We start from the raw sequence: 24591 nt of genomic DNA, 5'->3' as shown, positions 1-24591 counted from the left end.
AAAACAGAATATTATGGTCAAATATGGCGACAGCGTTTATGTAATTTCACACAATATTTTAAGAAAGACTTTGTTTTGGAAAATTTAGAATTCATACGAAATTTTTCATTATAAGAGTAACAATTGAGATGATCGAGTTCTGAACCCAAATATCATATAGTCACCTTTTCCCAACCTTTATTTACTCATACTGATATTTTTCTATTGTATAAAAAAATTTTGAGACTATATAACTCAATATATTCTTGAATCCTAAAATGCAGTAGAAATGAGTAGAATATCATTTAATTTCTCCTCCCAGTTCCCAATTTTTTGTTTAGAGCTTTGAATTATAGTTATAGGCCTACCATATGTAACAAAAACCAATAAGTTACAAACATATTATGCCAATTGAACAAAATCTATCACTTACAAATACGCTTTTTTTTTTAATATTATTTTACGAATACATTTTATTTCGGCGGCGATCCTCAAAGTCTTAATCTAAATATGTTGGGAATATTATCTTTTCAAGGAACAAATCGGTTGGATTCGCAATGTAGCGTAAGGGCTTGTACATTAATTTTCATAATGGAATATTTTTCAAGTAAAACATTATTCAAAAGGTCCTTTTTTAATAAGATGAATAATGAGCTGTAGAAGTCAGGAGAATGCGTTTCTGCAGTGAAGAATGCAAGAAAACGCTTTTCGCGTCTGGGCTTAGCTCCGGTCCCCACTGTGAGAGCTTATTATATAGTGCTACCCCAGGCCCAGACCACATTGCTGTCAAGATAAAGACCTTTTTTTTTTTTTTTCGCCAAAGGTTGAGAAACACTGTTTTTTTAAAAAAAAAAACGTATATATATATATATGCCATTATATGCTGTACGCGCGTTTATGCTTAGGGTTAGGGTTTACTGGGCGTTAGGGTTAGGGTTTTAAACCCCCCCCCCCCCTTTTTCCAAAGTTATGGATTCGCTAGTGGCTGCGTAGCCACGGGAAATACTACATTCCTCATTAAACTCCGGACTCGAAGACAAGTCTTATTGCATTAATTACAAGCCTTATTAGACATCTAGTAGTGGACTAGTAGGCCTTATACAATCTTACTATCTATATATTTATGAGTATGACGAGTCGCTGAAGAATATTTTGGACGCTCTTTTCAAAGTAGGTTTAAAAATATTACTACAAATAATCATCCAATTGATACGTTTATATCTGGGAGAATTCATTCTGTGCAGTATTCTACCCTTTTTCTTCGCAGCTAATCAAAAGAATTCTTGCAAATTGGTAATTTTTTGTTGTCAAAATGGCTTCAACATCTCAGAAGCCGAAAAAGGGCATTTTAAAACACTCAGGAAGTATAGATCATAGGTAGATCACTTTATTAAAAATAAAAAAGAAATGAAAAGTAAAAATACATGTGTAGTCCAGTTAATGTTAGAGTTAGATCTAGATAATAGCCAAACGCAATTGATATTAATTAATCTAAATCATATTATCTTCACTTCAGTCGTAGTTACACACAGTGTTACTGTTAGTTAAGTCAAATGTAGTACTGTAGGCTGTGCGAGTCAGGCGAGTGTTACAGTAACAGTGTTGCACACACTTCACACACAGTCACTGAGTCAGTGACAGACTGAGACACCAGTCACAATTTGACTCAGTGATTGAGTAAACAAAACACCTAACATTAGATTTTTAGATGAATTAGTAACAAGTGAACACAGAGGGCAAGGGGAATGTTACGTAGATTATTCTAGATCTAGCCTAAAAATAAATAGAAGGCTAAAATATAAATATTAAATTGCATTTAAAAAGTTACAATACTACAATAGACTGAATAGTCTACTAAAAACTAAGTCTACTTAATACAGACCTGCCTACCGTTACGCAAAATGCGTATTCGTTACGCAAAATCTCCCAAAAATGACCGTCAGTACGCAAATACGCATTTAACCCGTCGCGTTACGCATTTCGTATCCTTTCCCCCCTCTCTTGACTAGCTTACGAGCGGTCACGGAGGTCACGCTAAGCCGTTCTGTTGGGGGGGGGGGATAAACAGAAAAGGTGGGGGAACACATTGTGTCCAGATCTATACGTTGATTGGTTCTTAATAGCAATTAGATTTAGTCAAGAAATGAAGAACGCGAGAGTGAGGGAGTGGCGGGTTGGTACCAGGTTGGTACCGTCAGTTAGCTGATACACCAACGTGACTTTTTTTTTTTGTAAGTTCATTAGTAGAAATTAATTATGTTGAATCCCTGATTCCCGTATTTATTTGTATAGAAAAAAATATCGAAATGCTATCGATTCAAAACACATTGAGTGACATTGTAGATATCTAGTCTAGATCTGGATTCTAGAGCTAGATAACTTGTTATACAGAAATAGATCTAGCTAGAGCTAGAGTCTAGCTAGTCATTACGTTATGTCATGATTCTCTACATTAGTAATTACTCTAGCCTACAATCTAGTTGTAGATCTAGTATGATTAATATCATTTTAGATTGACTAGATTCTAGATCGATAACATCTACTACCATCTAGTCTCGATCTAGACTAGATTCTTAGTATAGAATAGATCAAGGATGAAGGTAGGCCTACGAAAGTTTGGAGAGTAGACCTACGTTTGTAGCGGATCCACGGCATCTGTAACACTCTTGAGCCCAGATCTAGCGACTAGCGTAGATTATATTTATTATATAGACATAGATCCAGATCTAGTCTAGATATTATCTCTATTGTCGTATTGATCTAGATTTAGATTGTAGATCTAATCATGACATCTAGATCTAATATTATATATATATATATATATATATATATATGACAAAATAGTGGATCGCGTAAGTGTTACGCATTCTGGTGCCAAAATACGCATTTTGACCATCAGCGTTACGCATTTGGACTTTTTTTGGTAGGCAGGTCTGTTAATAAGACTTTTATCACTTAATTAAAGTTTAAGGATTAGAAAAAATATTAATCTAGAATCTAGATTCTAGAATCTACATGTCGGAGGGTTCAGATCAGTAACCCTATAATATATAATCTGAGATGAACTGTGCAGTGGTTTTCAGATCAGGCAGTTCTCCATTATAGTTTTTGTTCTGTAGGAGAGTTTTGGGGCCAGAGTCTTGTTTGGGCCTCTTGATATATACTATGCAGCTGTGAAGGACATGGTCAGCATTCTCTGGTGATGCTCCACAAGGGCAGGTTTAGCTCGTCCCCACTTTAAGCTTCTGGAACATATATTGTCTCATTCTGTTGCTACAGTTTCTGAGTATAAAAATTATGCGTTGGTCATGTCAAGATCCTTATACATATAATAGATGTCCTTTTTTTCCTTTTTTTTTTTTTGTAATTGGGATGTGAGCTGGTCCAATTCTCGTTTATTCTACACTCTATTATTTTCATCTATTATCTTCTGGGTAGAGAGGGATTTTCATTTGTTTGTTCATTCTTCCATCTTTGGCCAGTATGTCTGCTTTTTCATTCTCAATGTGTGCTGGATTCCATTGAAGAACAGTTTCCTTGCTGTTGATGTTAAGGTTTCCAAGAGCTGTCCTGAGTTGTTTTATTTAGGATGTATCCGAGTTTTTCAGGCTTTGAAGGACTGTTTTGGCATCGGTCAGTAAGACAACTTGGCTGTTCGGTGTACATGGTAGTTTATTAATGTGGTAGCTGCTAGTTCCAGTGCTTGCCTTTCTGGTCTATGGCTGTCCAAGAGATCACCAGTTGCGACTTTTCCAGTCTTTCTTCATTGGGCCATTCAATTAGTATGCTAGCTTCTCCATTTGTGTTCGATTTTTGAGAGGATCCATCTGTGCAGATTCTGATCCATTGGTTGTTGGGGTAATGGAATTTTAGAAAAGAGTTCTCTAATTCCTTGATCGGATCTGATATTTTTGTTATGCTTTCGATGCTCTCTCTTATAGGAGGGAGGGAACTCTGGTCCCAGGGAGGAAAAGCATTATGCTGCTTCATTGACTCAATAGTTATATTTCCTAAGTGGTATTTCCTTTTTAGGTTCTGTGATTCCTGAATAAAATGAGGTTTTTTTTTAGTCGGTTTTGGGTGCCAGTCTTGTGGATTTTGGATTGAGTGGTTGCCTGTCTAAGGTTTCTATTTCGGTGAATTGGGACAGGGTTTTTCTTTCTCTTCTTTCATCCAAAGAGACGAGGGCAGCAATTTCCTCCATAGCTCTAATGGGTGTTGTTTTTATAGCCCCTGTCATAATTTTAAGGCTTATATTTTGCACCTTGTCTATTTTCTGTAAGTTGGTTTTGGCTGCTGAGCCCTAAGTTAATAATATTAGTAATCTATAATAAATTTCTAAGTTATCAATGACTGACTGACACATTCATTGATCATGAGATTTCTTAAACTGCCGTACTTATTCACATCAAATTTCGTACATTGGTTCCTTTGTAAAATTTTTTTCAAAAATGTTTTACATGTTTCGGATGTTCCTTCAGAGTTGAAGATAATTACTTCCTTGTCCAAACCTCCCGCAGGACGATGGGGATGGGAGCGGGCAGGATTTGAACCTTGGACCATCCAGCGCGCAAACCGCACGACCAGGCAGCTATCCTTTTACCTCCTGGGTGCACACTAAGAACAATTTTTGAGAGATTTGCAACCTGGCGACTGCCATTCAGGAAAAAAACAAAAGCCCTATCAAATCTTTGTCTACATAAAAAGCATTTTTTAAAAATATCACGACTTTTGTATTATTAGGCAAGACGGATACCTGCTTCCAAATACCCCTTACCTCACCATCCCACCAAAAAGATTGGACCATAGTGAATACTATAAGAATAAAATTTTGCACTATTATTAGGATATTCACTATTAAAGTATTACAATGCAATTCATAAATATTCATTGTTTTTATTAGTACTTTAATAATGCACAGATTCTTACAAACACTTTTATGTAGATTGATTTATTATTGAACTATGGAAGAAAAAAATGAAATAAAATTTGCCGATGTATTATTTTATTATTGTGGCAGTTTTTTTAATGGGAGGGGGAGGAGTTGTTATGGCATGATTAGAAATTAGTTGTTGGTTTTGAAAATAGTTGATGTTTTGACTTTAGAGACAATGACTTGACTAGTAAAAACTAGACAAGGTTTTGAGAAATATAAACAGATACATGTGTAGACAGACTACTCATAACAGCTTTAGAGAGAGGAAGCTTTTTATGAGCCTAGAGATTGAGACATTATTCAACTTCTTGGTTGATATTCAAGATCAGCTTCCACTAACTAATCTTGTTGGCCTTTTGCCTGTGTTATTGAATTTCATTATTTGAGTTTTACCTCCATTGACTTAGCTGCATAAAACGCTTAACAACATTTTATAAATTGTTTACACTTAATTGCGGAGAGCCATGTAAGTGGCTTTTACTTTGGTGACAAGGCTAATAGAACCACCTACAATAAGAAGGTGTGCAGATGTTTAATAAAGACCTATTGATTCATTAAAATTTGTTTATGCTTGCAAAGAAATGTTTAGTGTAGTGCTGTATGCGGTGACATAAGTGGTGTCAAGTTTTTTTTTTCCTTTGACATCACAGGGAAAATTTTCATTCATAAAACATTCTAGCCAAAATTAATTTTATGATAATGAAACATTTTCAAACTGATTTAATGGTTTTCCTTGAGTTTTCCTGATGTGGCCAATAAGCTGAGAATTTTTTTCTTATTTATATACATAGACCTTGAAATTTGAAGAAAATCATTAGAGCCCTTTTTACCGGCCCTTGAAAGGGGAAAAGACACTATTAGTTTTGTGTGAAATGTCTGTCCGTCCGTCCCGTTTAGATCTCGTAAACTAGAAAAGATATTGAAAATCCGACATCACAATATTTTAGAACATTCAAAGTTCTGATGCAACGGCTACTTTTTTTTTCTGAACGCGAAAAATCTAATTTTTAAAATCAGTTATGCAAGCAGTTTTTTAAAGAGAAAAAGCTAATTAGTATGTATTATATGTTAGACCTAATTTAAAACGAATAGTAATCTTGTAAATGTCATTTTCCTGAACTTTTTTTTTTTATTGCGGAAATTTTTGTTTTTTTTGTTTTGAGGATTTGATTAAGAGATTGAGCCTTTTAAAACAATTAGATCAATTATAAGACATCAGTTAGGCCAGGGGAGGCGTGGTGGCTGAGCAGTAAAGTGCTTGGTTTCCGAACTGGGGGTCCCGGGTTCGAATCCTGGTGAAGACTGGGATTTTCAACTTTGGAATCTTTGGGCGCCTCTGAGTCCACTCAGCTCTAATGGGTACCTGACATTAGTTGGGGAAAAGTAAAGGCGTTGGTCGTTGTGCTGGCTACATGACACCCTCGTTAACCGTAGGCCACAAAAAACAGATGAACTTTACATCATCTGCCCTATAGACCACAAGGTCTGAAAGGGGAACTAGTTAGGCCAGGTTCACATCTAACTTTGCATTCACTTTCACCTATCCTTTGATCTGCTGGACCGTTGGGGCACTACACAAGATCTGTTAACCTTCTTTCTCCATTCTTATCTCTCATTTGTCTTTGATATAATTTCATTCGGATGTTCTTTCTGAAAATATTGAAGCCTGCCTGGGTGGACCTCTTCGGGGGCCGATTTTGAGTTTGTGTTTCCACACAAACTGTCTTTTGTAACCTTGTTATAATAAAGTTTATATAAATATATCTATATATATACATACATACAAGAATTGCTCACTTAAGAGTATAGGATAAGACTTTGTTACGGCGGAGAGTTGGGGGTGTGGGGGGAAGAGAAGTGATACTCTAATTCACGGGCCGTTCCAATTCAGCTTAATAGATACTCGATTTGGCTGTCCAAAGGAATATATATGGGGGAGCGTTTACTTTTCTATTATTATTGTTATAAGTAAGAAAAAAAATGAAGTATCTAATAGCCTGGAAACTAGGCGTAGCTGGTGAGTAATGCTAGTATTTGAATATTTAGACAAATTTGGATCGTATCCTAGACTTCAGAGTCTACAAAAAATTTACAAAATTATTTTATCAATGGATAAAGAGTGTTTACAAAAAGTACAGTATACTATATAGTATACTATGCCAACATTTTAAAATGACAGTACTCTAATAAAATCAAATCTAAAGTAACTAAATTATTTTAAATTATTTAAATTTAATTTAGTCTCTGATCATTGTTAAAAGATGTCCAATGACAACAAATGTATCCTTGTACAACTAGTAGAAGCAGCAATGTACATTTATCAATTCAAGAACATTTCTGTTAGCCCCAATGTTGGCTAAGCATGCTTGTGGAAATCAGGTTAATTTGTCCTAGTTGTCCTATAATTTTTGGGTTAATGAATGACATTGGTAATTTAACTTCTGATTGCATATAAACAAAGTCAACTTGCAAGTTTCATTTGAAAGAAAAGATCACATTCTTTTTTTTTTTATTTTTTTTTATTTTATATGTTTTGTATGTTATTCCAGATTAGAAGATTATTACATCCTAGTGCAAACCTCCCACAAGACACCAGTTTTAGCTTTATATCTATCTGTGACTATGGAGATGACATTCCAGAGTGCATACCACATCACAAGGCAACCCTCTGTTTTCAATTTTTCTTCAGCACAAAACCTGGGCTATACGGGATCTAAAATAGGATTTAAAAAAAAAATGTTTAAAAAGAAATTAGTACATTGATGAATGCAGTACTTAAAGAAAAAAAAAATTTATATGTGATCTTATCATTTTAAACACAATCTGTTTGAAGCAGCTTACCTATATAAAACGAAAAAATTAAAGATTAGAAAAAAAAATTTAGTCAATTGAACTTAAATGCTTTAAAAACTTCATATGCCAACATTGTAAATTGTTTTTAAAAATTCCCCCCCCAAATTATACAAACATAAAGGCCATTTAATTTTATTATCAAACAAAAATACAATAGTTTTAGACCAATGCAAAAGTGTAACTGATTTTCTATGAGAGAAAATATTATTATCTGTCTTATTATCCAACTACCTACCAAAGTAGTGGGTAAAAAATAATGTGTCTACAAATAAGATTCTAGATTAAGTCATAAGTAGTAAACATTGATAACCAGAAAAAGACCCCCTAAATTAAATCATTAAATATATCTTGTCTATGTGATTGTTAAGAGAATGTATTTTACAGCTTGATCTGCGTTTCTAATGAAATTACTGATCTTTATTCCTTATTTTCTGACCATGTCTGCATCATAAAATGTAAATGCATTATAGTGTTCTTAAAAATGTATCCATATATATATATATTTATATTTATATAAAATCTTTGGTCCTGATAACTGACTGATCATCACTAATTCTCCCACTTGCTGTGGACAATAAAAATACAAACCATTTAACCTGTTTTTTTATTAACTGATGCATAGGACAACAAACCCATTTTCAAAATGGAAACCGCAGCAGTTACTTTGACCAAAAATGATTGTTTTATTTACAATTTCTACTAACTGTCTACATTAGAAAACAATTTATTAATATTAACACCTTTTTTGTGTGTGTGCAACTTTCTTTCATTCAGACTATAGTTAATGATAATGTGTAGAACAATTAAAAGTTGATGAGATCTAGATCACCTAGCATATCTCTATTTTAAAGCATGAATTATAAATTTCTAAAAATTGAAGAACCAATGAAAAGTGTGTGTAGGTTGTTTTGCTTTTTTTTTTTTTTGAAAAAAAGTGTGGGGGGGGGGGGGGGTATAATACAGTTTGTGAAAATAGGAAATTCTAAATTTAGTGAGTCTCTAGATCTAGATCCATGACTGACAAAATAAAAGTTAATATGTTGTAGTGTTAACTAAGTTGTGAATAGTGATTTTCTTTTTTCAAACTGTTATTTGTAAATATTGTATGTATATGTGGGGGGATTATAGTACAGGGAGATGGAAGGCTAGGAGTTGTTACTGCATACTCTATTATAGGGGCTGCATGCCCTTTGTTTGTTGGATGAAAGACACAAAAAAGGATTTAGAATTTGAGGGCTAGAAAAATGTTGTTATGTTGGCCATTTTATTGATGGATTTTAGAATGTTCTAGGCAAAATAAACATATTTATACCAACTAATTCATCCCTAGTGTAGCACAGGTATCAGCTAGTATATATACACACAAAAAAAAGCTAATATTGGGTTTTTATTTTCTTAGACCATTATTTCATTGTCCATAAATATACTTGAAGTATTTTAGTACTGTATGATTAGTTGTTGTTGTGAACCATTCTGCTTTTGATCTTCATTATTCTCTTAGAACAAGTAGCCTTCTATCTAATCTATCTCATTGATGGGTTTTAACTTAAGTTAGCCTGGCATTTCTTTTTCCATAATCCATCCTATATATTACTGATGGCATATCCTACAGATCACTGAAAAAATCCAAGTCTAAAAAATCCAATTCATCCTCCTGTTCATGTTTTGAGTCTGATGATAAGTAATCAACTTTCCTGCAGAATTCTAATTTACTTTGAGTTTGTTGAAAACATTTTTTAAGTATTTACAATTTTTTGCACTTCCTTTATAAATGACTATATGAATAATATTTACCTCTTAATTTCCTCTTTTGTTTAGAACAATGTTGTTGTTTTGAAAATTGTTATTTTTCTGTAACTGCCCAGAACGCAAATATGTTAATTATGTCTATTATGTCACCTAATTTGCTTTTATTTCAAGATTTTCCAACATTTTTATATTATGATTTTATTCTTGCAGTCTTATTTAGTTCACATTCTGAGGTGTAAACTAAAAGACCTTTTTTATATAAAGTATTTCATAAACACTGGCTCTGCTTAGAAACATTTGTACAGGATTTTCAGTTCCAAAAGTTTTTGTTGATCATCTTATTTATACTGTAGACAGTTTATAATTACATTTTTTTAAATGTTCAAATCAGTCTATGATCAGTAGATTAGATAGAAATACTATGGTTATATTGAAGTCTAATGAGTCAAAAAATTTAAGAATAATATCTTTAAAAACAATAGAACAATTGACATGAACAAATGCTTAGTCATTCAATAATATAGTAAGCATAATTTTACAAAAATCTAAAAAAGCAGTTGGTACTAAATGGATAGTTGAAGGTTAAAGTTAGTACTAAATAGATAGTTAGTTGAAGGTTAAAGTTAAAGTTAGTACTAAATAGATAATTGAAGGTTAAGGTTAGTACTAAGTAGATAGTTAGTTGACGGTTAAAGTTAAAGTTAGTACTAAATAGATAGTTAGTTGACGGTTAAAGTTAGTACTAAATAGATAGTTAGTTGAAGGTTAAAGTTAAAGTTAGTACTAAATAGATAATTGAAGGTTAAGGTTAGTACTAAATAGATAGTTAGTTGACGGTTAAAGTTAAAGTTATTACTAAATAGATAGTTAGTTGAAGGTTAAAGTTAGTACTAAATAGATCTATATAGTTAGTTGAAGGTTAAAGTTAGTACTAAATAGATAGTTAGTGGAAGGTTAAAATTAGTACTAAATAGATAATTGAAGGTTAAAATTAGTACTAAATAGATAGTTAGTTGACGGTTAAAGTTAGTACTAAATAGATAATTGAAGGTTAAAGTTAGTACTAAATAGATCTATATAGTTAGTTGAAGGTTAAAGTTAGTACTAAATAGATAGATAGTGGAAGGTTAAAGTTAGTACTAAATAGATAATTGAAGGTTAAAGTTAGTACTAAATAGATAGTTGAAGGTTAAAGTTAGTACTAAATAGATCTATATAGTTAGTTGAAGGTTAAAGTTAGTACTAAATAGATAGATAGTGGAAGGTTAAAGTTAGTACTAAATAGATAATTGAAGGTTAAAGTTAGTACTAAATAGATAGTTGAAGGTTAAAGTTAGTACTAAATAGATCTATATAGTTAGTTGAAGGTTAAAGTTAGTACTAAATAGATAGATAGTGGAAGGTTAAAGTTAGTACTAAATAGATAGTTAATTGAAGGTTAAAATTAGTACTAAATAGATAATTGAAGGTTAAAGTTAGTACTAAATAGTTAGTTGACGGTTAAAGTTAGTACTAAATAGATAATTGAAGGTTAAAGTTAGTACTAAATAGATCTATATAGTTAGTTGAAGGTTAAAGTTAGTACTAAATAGATAGTTAGTTGAAGGTTGAAGCTAGTACTAAATGGATAGTTGAAGGTTAAAGTTAGTACTAAATAGATAGTTAGTTGAAGGTTAAGGTTAAAGTTAGTACTAAATAGATAGTTAGTTGAAGGTTAAGGTTAGTACTAAATAGATAGATAATTGAAGGTTAAAGTTAGTACTAAATAGATAGTTAATTGAAGATTAAAGTTAGTACTAAGTAGATAATTGAAGGTTAAAGTTAGTACTAAATAGATAGTTAGTTGACGGTTAAAGTTAGTACAAAATAGATAATTGAAGGTTAAAGTTAGTACTAAGTAGATAGATAGTTGAAGGTTAAAGTTAGTACTAAATAGATAATTGAAGGTTAAAGTTAGTACTAAGTAGATAGATAGTTGAAGGTTAAAGTTAGTACTTAATAGATAGATAGTGGAAGGTTAACGTTAGTACTAAATAGTTAGTTGAAGGTTAAAGTTAGTACTAAATAGATAGTTGAAGGTTAAAATTAGTACTAAATAGATAGTTAGTTGAAGGTTAAGGTTAAAGTTAGTACTAAATAGATAATTCAACGTCAAGGTTAGTACTAAATAGATCTATATAGTTAGTTGAAGGTTAAAGTTAAAGTTAGTACTAAATAGATAATTGAACGTCAAGGTTAGTACTAAATAGATCTATATAGTTAGTTGAAGGTTAAAGTTAGTACTACATAGATAATTGAAGGATAAGGTTAGTACTAAATAGATCTATATAGTTAGTTGAAGGTTAAAGTTAGTACTAAGTAGATAGTTAGTTGAAGGTTATGGTTAAAGTTAGTACTAAATAGATCTATATAGTTAGTTGAAGGTTAAAGTTAGTACTAAATAGATCTATATAGTTAGTTGAAGGTTAAAGTTAGTATTAAGTAGATAGTTAGTTGAAGGTTAAGGTTAAAGTTAGTACTACATAGATAATTGAAGGTTAAAGTTAGTACTAAGTAGATAGTTAATTGATTGTTAGAGTTAGCACTAAATATATAGTTAATGGTTTATTGAAGGTTAAAAAAATGTTGAAGGTTTAGTCAATTCATTCTATTAATATTCGCCAAACAATTTTTCTGCACACCTGAACTTTCACATGTTTAGTTCTAAAAAAGAACAGAAAAAACTTTCAAATCATTTGTGTTGAAGAGCTTAGGAAAGTACATGCTAAATACTTATTATCATAAGTTGTTTGGTTTCAAATTAGACTTGCAACTGTAAATCCCTTTTAGATAAAAGAAGCTTTCCCATTATTACTGGTATTTCAAAAAAATTCTCTGTACATACTAATATCTATGGAACAATTGACAGTGTAGTCTGTGTTATGTTCTCATTTGTAATGGCACTGCTATTTGGTTGTCCACAGTAAGAAAGAGATAGAATGGGATGAGATGAACATCCTTGCCACATATCATCCTCCAGACAAAGACTATGGTTTCATGAAGGTAGATGAACCCCCCACTCCTTACAACCGGGCAGCTGTATCTGACACTGAGGATGAGACTGGTGGGGAAAGAAAAGGAAGTGTTACCTCCCTTGGAGAATTGGACCCAGCTTTGTTAGCCAAGAGGTTAGTACTGTAAAGAGATGACAATAACCATCAGTTTTATGTTAATGTCTGCATTGGTTCAAACATGCTTTCCCTACATGTTTTTTAATCAAATTTTTATTTATTGTTAGCGGAAAATACTTTTTGGCATCACCATGATTTTCTAGTTGTTTTACTTTTAGGGCAAATATTTTCCTGGCATCTATGTGGGAACATCTGTAGAGTAGAACATAAAGGCTAACAAACAAATAAAAGAATAAACTGGCTTCCAGTTTGGGGTAGGGATTCAGAAGTCTCACTAGTCCATAATTCAGTTACACATTGTGGGGGGGTGTCTGCCTACAATAGTCATCTCCTTCTTAAATTGGTGATCACATAAGTATTTCAACAGTTTCATGGAGTGCATGGGCCACTTGAAACCGGGAATGAAAATGACAGAGTGATGCCATGTCACTTAATACATAAACTTCTTCAGAACATTACACATTATTTTGTTGTTATTATGCTTTTATTTTCTCAGTGTGTGAGAAGATATAGGTACTGATTTATAAAGTATTCAATACCTATACTGTCAGAACTGATATATTAAACCAAAGAATTCAATACCTATACTGTCAGAACTGATATATTAAACCAAAGAATTCAATACATATACTGTCAGAACTGATATATTAAACCAAAGAATTCAATACATATACTGTCAGAACTGATATATTAAACCAAAGAATTCAATACATTTACTGTCAGAACTGATATATTAAACCAAAGTATTCTATACCTTTACTGTCAGTATTTTGTTCACGTCCAAATTGATATCTCACATCCAAGCTTATTCTCTTATTTTAGAAGAAGGTAAGGAATTAACATTTCAATGTACAAAAGTCACAAAACACAAATTTATCTCCAATTAGAGAATAAACTATTCTATTTTTTTTGTATTAGTTCTTTAAACAATAATATTCTCATAGTTTTAAAGAATTTGGATAAGCTTGCATCTTTTTCTAATCTCACTAGTACCAATAGTTGACTTCTCTCTATTGCTTGATTGTGTTTGTCTTAAACTTGTTTAGGCTGGAGGATAAAGGGGAGACCAGTAAAGAAAAACACTTTTATGGTGTCACAGATGATGATGATGATGACGCTGAACATGAGAATGAAACAGAAGAGGAAAGAAGTAGGATTTCTTTTTCACATTCCAATTAATTTATAAATGCTAAGAAATATTTTTGTTTGTCATCAGAAACATATAACAGTGATGGGAATTTTCAAAAAATTTTTGGAAGTTCACAAATTTCTTCTGATTTATTTTTCTAACAAAAAATCTGATTTTTTCCCCGATATTTCTTTGACAAAAAAAATAATCTCATTTTTTTCCCCAATTAAAAAAAAAATGAAAACAAAATCAGATTTGATTATTTTTCCATTTGCGGAAGAATGCCAAACAAGAATTGATTTGCTTTGGACATGTGCACACCTGTTATCAGTCTATTGACAAAGTTAAAGTTCTTTTTTTTTTTTTATCTCATTTTCTTTAGTCCCTAGTCCTAGATCTAGAGCTAAAAGTCTAGATCTAGACTGATTTGAATCAAGATGATCATTATCAACTGAGATGATCTTCAGTATATAGAAATGATAGATCTACTAGATTTATGGATTACCACATAGATTTAGATTTATATTACTTTTTATTTAGTTTAGTAGATAGACTCTTAGAAATGTACATCTAGAATCTTGATCTAATAGTGAGTAATATATTTTAAATATATATTTAAATTTTTCTATATCTAATTCTAACTAATAAACTAAAAACTACTGCTTTAAATACTTTACAAGCCCAGTGTAGTAGTGCCCTAGTCCTAGAGACCCACTTCCTGCAAACAACTTTAGATCTATCTGCATGAAAGTGAATCACACAAGGAAGCCTCATATGCAGTTATATTATTGAACATTGTCTCCCTCTAAAGTATTGCTCCTCATCTGGTTGTTCTTGCACAAGAACTCAGAACAGAGATTCAACAGCTCTCTCTCAGTTGCTTTTTAAAGCATTTTTAGTGAACCAATGGAAAGTTCATTTAATTCATGTACTATTTAATGACCAGTGAAACAAACATATTTTTGAAACATTTAAAAAAACTCAGCATGTTTTGATTTTCAAACACATTAATTCTTTATAGTTGTTTAAGAGAGAGAAGTTGTTACAATACCAGTAAAGCAATTATCTATTATAGAATATTTAGACTGCCTGGACCAATATAAAACAGCAAAAAGCTGTCAAGTCCTCTCATCTAAATGTAGTGCCTTGCATGCATTGTGTGTGTATGTGTACAGTAAATCTCATGCTGTGTAATTAATATGTAACATTTTTGAAAGAAAATATGAAATAGAATTAATTCTACATAATTTAAAGAGAATTCAGCAAGTTCTTATTTAAGTTGCTGTGATTGGCCAGTTCAAAACGTGGGTTTTAGAAAATTTCCTACAATTTTTGCAAAGTCTGTTCCCATTACTGATATAAAGAAGTTACTCTGTCAGATTTAAAGATTTATCTAAGATGGAGGTCATTCATTTGTAATTAAAGTATTGAGTATTGTCTAAAAAACATTGTATAACAATAAACAAGAATAACTTTTATTATATGTGACAAGTTAAGGTGACATAAGAGTTCTTGTGTCTGTGCTTTCAAAGCATCACAATATTCTTCATCCTTTTCAAATGACATGTTTTTCATACATTTTGTTTTATTTCTTTAAAATAATTTTTTGTTATTTTTGTCTTCTGATAGAAAAGAGGAAAGCATTTCTGCTTAAGAGGAAAATGCATTATAATGAATTCCAGGCAGTTCAGCTAGCAAAAAAATTAATGGCAGAAGAGGATGACGATGATGATGCCTTAAATGCTAAAGCAGAGTCCTTAGAAAAAGGTAACAGCCAGGCATCTGATAATGTTCCAGAGAATGATGAGGCTGATGAAGAAGATTGAACATTGTTGGCCCTCAGTAATTGCCTAATTTGTCTTCATTAATTATGCACATTCATGTGTAAAAGCAAAGACTGATGGTAAAAAAAGACCTAGAGAGATAAAGGGGTGCTAGCTTAAAAAATGAACTCTCTAGAAAGTGTGTTGGCCATTCATTAGGAATTCACAACATAGTCTTATCCTCTTACTGAAAACAAGCATGACAACCGTTGTGCAAGTTTGTTAACACCAAACATTGTTTGTTTTTTAATAGGAAATGTAGTTTTGTTTTTTAAATGTTGTTCAATGTACATTATTTTAAAAAGAGCACATATGTGAGTGGCTGTAAGGGAGTTGTCTTTCTTTGTGTAAGAGTGATTGGTTAGGTTTGGATTGTTTAGACAATGTTTATGTTCTATTGTGTTCTATGCAGCATGGTTATTTTGATGTCAATGGAAGAATATCTGAGGAAAGAACTAAAAACTTGTATGAAATAGCAATAGAACTTTTGCTGAACATTACTTCAGTTCACTTTCTGTAAGCAATAGTATATTAAAGTCTTATTTTATATTGTTTTCAATATTTTATATTATTCCTCTATTTTGCCACTGAAGTATCAGGTACTTTTTAACTGCTCTGGTTTTAGAAGCACACATGAAAATATGAATTGGTGTGACAGTGACTGTGGAAGTAATATTACTAAAGAATGAAAGAAAGATTTCATTTGATTTTGTTTTACTCGAATAGTGTCAGATATTTAAATTTCACATCAGTTTTGTCTTTGTGCTGCATAATGGTGTTACATTTTTTCTGCTCCAGATAAAGCCAAGTCAGTTAAGCCCAAGGCATGGTGAGTGTCCATAACACTTTCACTTGGCTAATAGTTGATTTGGTTCATTTTTAGTTTCTTGCCAATTCTTTGGTTGACAAATATGTTTTATTTTTAATGATCAAACAATCATGTCCCTCTTTGTTTGGATATTCCTATTAATGCTAAACTCTGTTTGCTCCCTTGGTGACACAAGTTAATAGCTAAATATTCCCTTGATCCATGTATTTGGATTTATTGTTTTTAGAGCTTTAGTTTTGAACTACCAAGATTTCTGTTGATACTGTTTGAATGAAATACAAACCTATTGAATTACTTAGCTTAACTGCACAGACATGTTTGTCTCAGTTTAAAATATTTCTTTTGTATTTCATTTCTCTTAATGAGCTTTAATAGCCATGTTGGTCTTTCAAGTAGTACACACAACTTATTGGTTGATATTTGTTTGACCCATGTATTTGTGATACTAGTTCTCATTCTAATGATGATGTCATTGTTATTATGTGATGAGATTCTTATGTTTTATTATGTGGTAGCAAATAGGTGATTTGTTTGGATTAGGGAATCTTTTAATGTTAGTTTTATTGACATTTTAGAATGATTGAGTTGGTATTCTCTAAGAGAGACAGAGACTCAACAAAGTTAAACACAAGCATTCTCTTCTTTACCCCCCCTCCCCCCATCCTTTTTCTCATTGTTTTGGAAGTTCATAGGTTAAACTACTTAAACTTGAACAGTAACACTCAAGTAGTGCCATTAGAATTAGTTCTTAAGACTTTGAGCTACAAGGTTTGAATGATGAGTGGGAAATGGGGAAAATTTAATCAACACGACATTTGCATTAGCAATGCAAGGCTAGGAGTTGAAACTCTGTGTTTTGAAAAGCTGATTCTAGAAACATATCTTGGAGTTAAACTTGCCCAAGCAAGAAGAATTAGTCATAGTTGACTGATCACTACCTGAACCTACATGCTGCAATTTTTCAAGTGTTCAATTTTGGATGATGTTTTGGTTGTGAGATTAGTTAAATCAAAGTTGTTGTATTTTTTCTTTGTCTTGTTTTTGTTTTCATCTCAATGTAGCAATCATTTCAATTTCATAGTTCAATGTATTTTGATTGTTTAATTAAATTGTTAATACTTTGTTAGAATTGAATATAAAAAGTGTGTGTTATATTACTAGTTTCTTGTCCGCAACAAAATATCAAATATAATTACTTATCTTAATAGTGTGACAATCAGACTTGACTAAATCACATGGTACATCTGGAAAATCATTGTGCAGTAACCATTTCATTCCAGCAGACTTATTTGGTAGAGTTCATCTTTTATTTTGGTAGTCTCAGCCTTACTAATGAGTGACCTCTTCCTACTTTATTTTGGCCATCCCACTTCCCTCTTAGTCTGAGACATTACTTGTAAGACGTTCCAGCTCACTTCTACCTTTTAGTGTCTATGGCAATGGGCTTAACTATTCATATCTATCTTTTAGCTTGGGGGTGGAACTTGTGACACTGATTACTACACATGAATTAAACATGAAGTTGCACTTTAAAACAAAAAAAAAAACATCTTTATAAGTCCTGGGTTGATTTTTACTTATTTTAATCTATAAACCATGAGACTTTGTTCTAGAAATAATCAATGGATTGGAAGGAGAAAATGCCAATGTAAATTTTGTCACCTAAGGAAATATTCATGAACAAAAGTATGTAAGATTTCGTTAGTGTATAGCTGTGTAAACTGCTTTTTTTTTTAATTTCCCAGGTGTATGGTAACTTGATAGCTACTCTAACAGGCATGAAAGCCTGGGCTATTTGAACATAATAAGTGACTATATCCTGTCAACACAAGTCTTATGTTGTTTTCAAACTTGTCTTAATGTATGACTTTAAAGTCAGATAATACAGATACACTTGTACTTGGAAAGTTTGTGTTTCACTGTTCCTTATTTACTTTTTTTTTTGTTGGCTGGTAACAAAAAATATTTTATCATTTGTATTTCTTTTCCAACATTGCATGTTGGAATCAAAGGAATTGAATTGTTTACAGAAACAATCAATAACTATCACCCATTTAGACAATGTAATCAAGTATTTCAAGTTAGATAGATTAGTCCTATAGACAAGTAATTCTGTGTAGAATGATCCTATTACATCTCCATTAAATGAAAGAGAATCTACTTTAAAGTCTTCTGTTGTGTAATGGAGCATTGCTGATTTCTTCCATGTAAAATTGCAAGGGCATAATAAATGAGTCATTGTTGTGTTCATAGTAAGTAGACTGACTTGTTAAATCTTGTCAATGAGTTTTTAAAGCCTGCATGCTCATCTCATCAAGTTTGGTTCTACCACAATGAAAACTTTATGCAACTCTTTGCTTGATATTTGATTATTATGACTTGGTACTTTTGTTACACATCAAAATATTGTCTGAGTTGGTATACACTAGTATTGTCTGCCAGGTGGTGCTATAGCAAGTGTACTTTGGTTTTTCCATACTTGATACTATTAATCAAATAACTATTTAAAAATCAGATTTATCTAACAACAAAGTGCTCCAAGAGATTAACAATACATTAATTTGTTGTAACACCACCTAGTAGAATTATCCTTTTCCTTCATCCAGTAATTCTCTTGGAAGCTTAATTTAGTTTGATATCGCCACTTTCATAGATTATACAGGAACCAAAAATTAAAAACTTTTACAAAATCTAATAATAAGCCATTACATTTGAAACAGAGAACTTTACTAGTTCATAGTCACACATTTAAGATGATAACAAAATGAACTATTTTAAATCTTTAATTTTTTTTTATTCCTTACAAATGTATTGTTGAGGTCAACCTTTTTAAAAAATGTTTTTATATGTATTATCTGAAAAAACAACTGCATCTAAGTATGATATCACTCAAATACTGATCACTTGGTTGTTGACAGTCTGAGTATGGAAAGGTGAATTGTAGTAAAATGTCTCTTGTACTCTACTCTAGTTTACAAATGCTGTTACTTTTAATTCTCTGTTCAGTGTTTTATTTCCAAGTTGTTTGCAACCAGCTGTTCTATTAAACTGCTCATTGTAAATAACATTCAATGTTGCTTTGATGTGTTGCAGTTATATCTAGTTACTTAGTCCTTTACAACAGTCCTACCCAACCAGCCTGTGGGACATTGGACTTTTGCAAAACAACACAAGAGGTTAGGCATCAAAATACCCAATACTAAAAGAACACAATTTATGTGTTTGTTCTACAAAAGGTCTCTATTTGCTACAGAAGCTTGAATGTCAAGTACTACATATCACTTAGTAGGATATTTTCTGTTGTGAAAAGATTAAAGAGCAGATTCAAAGGGCTATTAAAAACTTAATTTTTACTCAATTCCTCTGGAATGAGGTTTTGTTTTTGTTTAAGTTATGTATGGCTTGGAAGCAATAAAAAAAAGAAGTCTTGTCAAGTCAGAAACTGGTGACCACAAAAGATGTGCACATTAGAAGTTGTGACATGCATAACATTAAATAACTTGCATCCAAGAGGCTGATCAAATTACAATGACTCCCTTAAGTCCTATCAATAAAGCTTCCTTTTCACATCTTCATCCAAACAGATAAGAAGAACTCAATGTTTCTGGACTGAAGCAACCTTTATTTACATGGAGGAGGTCATTAAGACATGAATGAAATGTTCCTAAATCTATGTAAAGATGATCTATAAATCAGAGTGGAACTTTGTCAAACTGATAGCAAGATGTAAGCAAGATAACTGTAATGTTTTTTTTTAGTTATGTTTGAATCATAATGTAGAATATTTCTATTTTAATCTTTAATTTTGTTAAAAATCAAATGAAATGAAATTATTAAAATCAAAGAAACTACAGGCAATTTTTCTCTGCAACTTCTGCCAAGAATTAACTTTGAATATCTATAGACTAGCATAGCTTTTTATTTCATTTTATAATTGTTTTTACTTGTCATTCAAACTATTTTAATTGAATAAAAATGCATTCACTACAAAAAGACTAAACCTTCCATCTCATTGTGTGGGCCAAACATTGCCTTGGTTGTAAGTGAAGTGCAACCCCAACTCTCCCCCTTTTTTTAGTTCTTTGGTTGACTAAGCAAATGATTATTACAAAGACTATTGATAGATGAATGTGACTTGTGTTGTAAGTAATATTTGACAATGTCATGCTAGAGATCTATGTACTTGACACACAGGACATTAATATCTAAATCCAAATATATTTTTTTAAAAGCATTTTATCAACTATGTGACTTGGACTATTTCACTTCTCCATGCCAGTCATTTGGCCAGTAATATAAGTTGCTGGGTTTTTTTTTTCCTTTGTTCCTAGTGCTCTAATACTAGATCTTACCATTAAAATTCTATGTACAAAGTAAAATGGATGTGGTAAAATAATACATTCAGTCAAAATATTTATTTCTAATGATGTGTACATGTTGAACAAAGCAAAATTTGCTCGTGGAACTGTTTTGCTTGTAATAGGTGTGATTATATTTCTTCTGAATTAAATCAGGCTTTTTATTTTTTAAGCTACCAATGCTATTGTATTTTTAACATACATCAAGATTGGGTAACTCAAGCTCTGACAAGCCCTTTCCCCATTGTCTCCCTTAAATTTAAGTATTTTGTTTTATGTTAGAATAAAAACTTACCACAAAAGGAAATGTGTTAATATTTTTTTATTTCCATTTATAAACTTGTTTCTGACATATATTAAAAATGGGAAATATGGTATTCATTGAAAAAAATGTTTCTTTTAATACTATGAAATCTCACAGTGCAGGCAATTTGATAATAATATGCAAACTTATTGAATATATTCTTATAGAATACAATACAAAGATGAAACGATTTATTTTTCAATAATACACAATGTCATGTCATAATATGTACAAGTATTCACTTATAATGATTCCCATTTAAACCAAATCCTAAGTAATCCTTCTACACAAAATATTAGCCTGCTATAACTGCAGTTTTATTGAAATGTGAACCTTTGTTTGATAGTATTCTACAGCTGGTCATCACACTTGGCTGTGTTGGAATGTTCATTTTTTTCACTGTAGCCCTTTTTAAATCTTTCAATGCAATGGCCCATATTGTAATGTTGTCCAGATTAATACACATATTTGGCCTGTGATTTCAAATACATTTGCTTTGATCAAACAGTTTGATAGAATCTCCCCATATATATAATATATATTATATATATTTTATATATACATATATACTCTGTTTTTGGGCCATCATTTATGGAATAGTTGGGTAGGGATATCCCTTTCTATAACTGCACATACTAGAGCACCCACCCCAATCACAATGTTTGGCCCATTGTTCTAGTAGCCTTTTAGAAAAAAACACCTTTACTTTGCTCCATCTTCAGAACAGTCTGAATGGGACACTCCCTTCCACAAATTAGTCTCCCCCTTATGAGCACACAAAAACATTTCTAAGTTCATCCTTCAATATCCCATCCTTACTTGTTTACTCTATCAGTTGTTTGTCAAGTGTTATCCACTATTTCCTATATTCTTGACACTATGCAGAAGAAATTCTATCAAAATCCAAATATATTTTTTAGAAGCAATTTATCAACGTATGTGATACCATAATCTTGGCTGCCTGGTTGTGCAGCATGCATGCTGGACTATCATTTGGACATCAAGATGGTCCTGGGTTCATACCCTGTCCACTTCCATCACCTGTTGTCCTGCAGGAGATATTGACTCGAAAGTAGATTATCTTCATATCTGAAGGAACATAAAACATTAATTAAAATAACATTCACTTCAGGAGTTTACACACCTCAGCTTACATTCACTTCAGGAATTTACACAACTAAGATTACATTCACTTTAGCAGTTTACACACCTAAGCTTACATTCACTTCAGGAGTTTACACACCTCAGCTTACATTCACTTCAGGAGTTTACACACCTCAGCTTACATTCACTTTAGGAGTTTACACACCTCAGCTTACATTCACTTCAGGAGTTTACACACCTCAGCTTACATTCACTTCAGGAGTTTACACACCTCAGCTTACATTCACTTCAGGAGTTTACACACCTCAGCTTACATTCACTTTAGGAGTTTACACACCTCAGCTTACATTCACTTTAGGAGTTTACACACCTCAGCTTACATTCACTTCAGGAGTTTACACACCTCAGCTTACATTCACTTCAGGAGTTTACACACCTCAGCTTATATTCACTTTAGGAGTTTACAAACCTCAGCTTATATTCACTTCAGGAGTTTACAAACCTCAGCTTACATTCACTTCAGGAGTTTACACACCTTAGCTTGCTATTCCATTTTTTGAAAAATTAGAAGACAATAAAATGCGACTTAACATTAGTATTTTGTTACTTTTTAAAACATGGCACAAAAAACAAAACAACAACTTGGGAATGATGACCATAGTGATCATTTGTAATAATAATAATAATAATATGTAAAGGAAGATGCTTGTAAATGATAGGGAATAACAGTAAAAAAAAAAAAAATCAGATTTGTTGAAAAAGTGGGGGGGAAGTAATCACGTCTGAGTCAGGGTTTGGATTTTAAACACTGGTCTAGTGGAAAGGAACAATTACTCAAACAGTGCATGCTCTCTATTATGGGTATAGAACAAATACTATTCTGACAATGACTTTAAAGAGGCACTATTTATTGATTTGAAATATTAGCCAGATTTAAACTATCTTCTCTGTGCTCCCCCCAAGCAGTGGTTGTAAGACCAGTTTAGAGATCAGCTTACTGTGACTGACATCAAGAATACCACACCACAATAACTTTAATCTTCTTTATTTATTCATTTACGCAAAAAGAAAATCTAAATCGACCACCTGCGGACAATGGTTATGCTTGCCCTGGATGTGTCAAAATATGTAGGTCACAGCTGGGGCTGTGCAGCCAAGGGAAATACTGCATTTCTCACAAATCTCCGGACAAGTCTTATTATTATTATTCATTTTTGTTACGTACAATAAATAATAGTTGAAAGTTTCAACTTGATCTGAGAATGGGTGTGGGAGAATAAAGGTGTACAATGATCTAAGCAGACAAAACCCCACATATTTAGTCATACCTATTAATACTGAAATATTAATTACCTTCATTGATCAGAGAATGCATTTGGGAGAAATAACCTTTTAAATTTTTTACCAGACAGACATTGATATAAGCTTTGTAAAAAGAAATATGCATGTGACACAACATAACTTAATTTCTAGCAGACTTGAAACAGATGTGACATTATTTAATGGTCACAAGTGAGTCTCTGTAATGCAGCTCACATGTCTCAAAGGTAAATTTTATTATATGAAAAGAAATTATTGAGTTTAACCCTCCCCCCCCCCCCCCCCAAAAAAAAATTAAAAAAATAGTTATATCATATTAACTATTGTAGAATAACATTGTCATTGACTCAAGACCAACTTTGATTAGTTACTGGTAGAGTTCAGACCAACTTTGGTTAGGTATTTATAAAGTCAAGACAAACTTTGGTTAGGTATTTGTAGAGTCTAGACAAACTTTGGTTAGGTACTGGTAGAGTCTAGACAAACTTTGGTTAGGTACCCGTAGGTCTAGACAAACTTTGGTTAGGTACTGGTAGAGTCTAGACAAACTTTGGTTAGGTACTGGTAGAGTCTAGACAAACTTTGGTTAGGTACTGGTAGAGTCTAGACAAACTTTGGTTAGGTACTGGTAGAGTCTTGACAAACTTTGGTTAGGTATTTGTAGAGTCTAGACAAACTTTGGTTAGGTACTGGTAGAGTCTAGACAAACTTTGGTTAGGTACTGGTAGAGTCTAGACAAACTTTGGTTAGGTACCTGTTGGTCTAGACAAACTTTGGTTAGGTACTGGTAGAGTCTAGACAAACTTAAGTTAGGTACTGGTAGAGTCTAGACAAACTTTAGTTAGGTACTGGTAGAGTCTAGACAAACTTTGGTTAGGTACTGGTAGAGTCTAGACAAACTTTGGTTAGGTACTGGTAGAGTCTAGACAAACTTTAGTTAGGTACTGGTAGAGTCTAGACAAACTTTGGTTAGGTACTGGTAGAGTCTAGGGTCTAGACAAACTTTGGTTATTTAAAAAACAAAACAGAAAAAAAAA

The 24591-nt window shown here is 32.2% G+C and overlaps 1 protein-coding gene across 4 annotated transcripts; it reads left to right on the top strand.

The window, feature by feature from the left end:
- The first annotated feature begins 1206 nt into the window (after window positions 1-1206).
- On the top strand, window positions 1207-21133 carry LOC106054442 (protein phosphatase inhibitor 2-like). 4 transcript variants are annotated; one of them, XM_056043304.1, is made up of 7 exons: window positions 1252-1356; window positions 9381-9449; window positions 12481-12684; window positions 13734-13837; window positions 15446-15583; window positions 16438-16468; window positions 18214-21133. In XM_056043304.1, the coding sequence occupies exons 1-7, from the start codon at window positions 1292-1294 to the stop codon at window positions 18227-18229; spliced, it is 627 nt and encodes a 208-aa protein (XP_055899279.1). In that variant the 5' UTR covers window positions 1252-1291; the 3' UTR covers window positions 18230-21133. The 4 variants fall into 4 exon arrangements, 3 of the variants coding, with proteins under 3 accessions (XP_055899280.1, XP_055899279.1, XP_055899278.1); XR_008780039.1 differs by having other exon boundaries at window positions 15446-16468; XM_056043303.1 differs by having other exon boundaries at window positions 15446-21133.
- Window positions 21134-24591: the final 3458 nt, after the last annotated feature.

Source organism: Biomphalaria glabrata, chromosome 10 (assembly GCF_947242115.1).
Source record: "Biomphalaria glabrata chromosome 10, xgBioGlab47.1, whole genome shotgun sequence".
NCBI classification, from domain to species: Eukaryota; Metazoa; Mollusca; class Gastropoda; family Planorbidae; genus Biomphalaria; species Biomphalaria glabrata.
This window is presented reverse-complemented; position numbering and strand designations above follow the sequence as displayed.

Bases quoted from the DNA above. Each gene is read 5' to 3' on its own strand.
- LOC106054442 (XM_056043303.1), top strand. From the start codon at position 1,292: ATGGCTTCAACATCTCAGAAGCCGAAAAAGGGCATTTTAAAACACTCA. The intron at 9,450-12,480 runs GTAATCAACTTT...GGTTGTCCACAG, and splicing joins TGTTTTGAGTCTGATGATAA to TAAGAAAGAGATAGAATGGG. The intron at 13,838-15,445 runs GTAGGATTTCTT...GTCTTCTGATAG, and splicing joins TGAAACAGAAGAGGAAAGAA to AAAAGAGGAAAGCATTTCTG.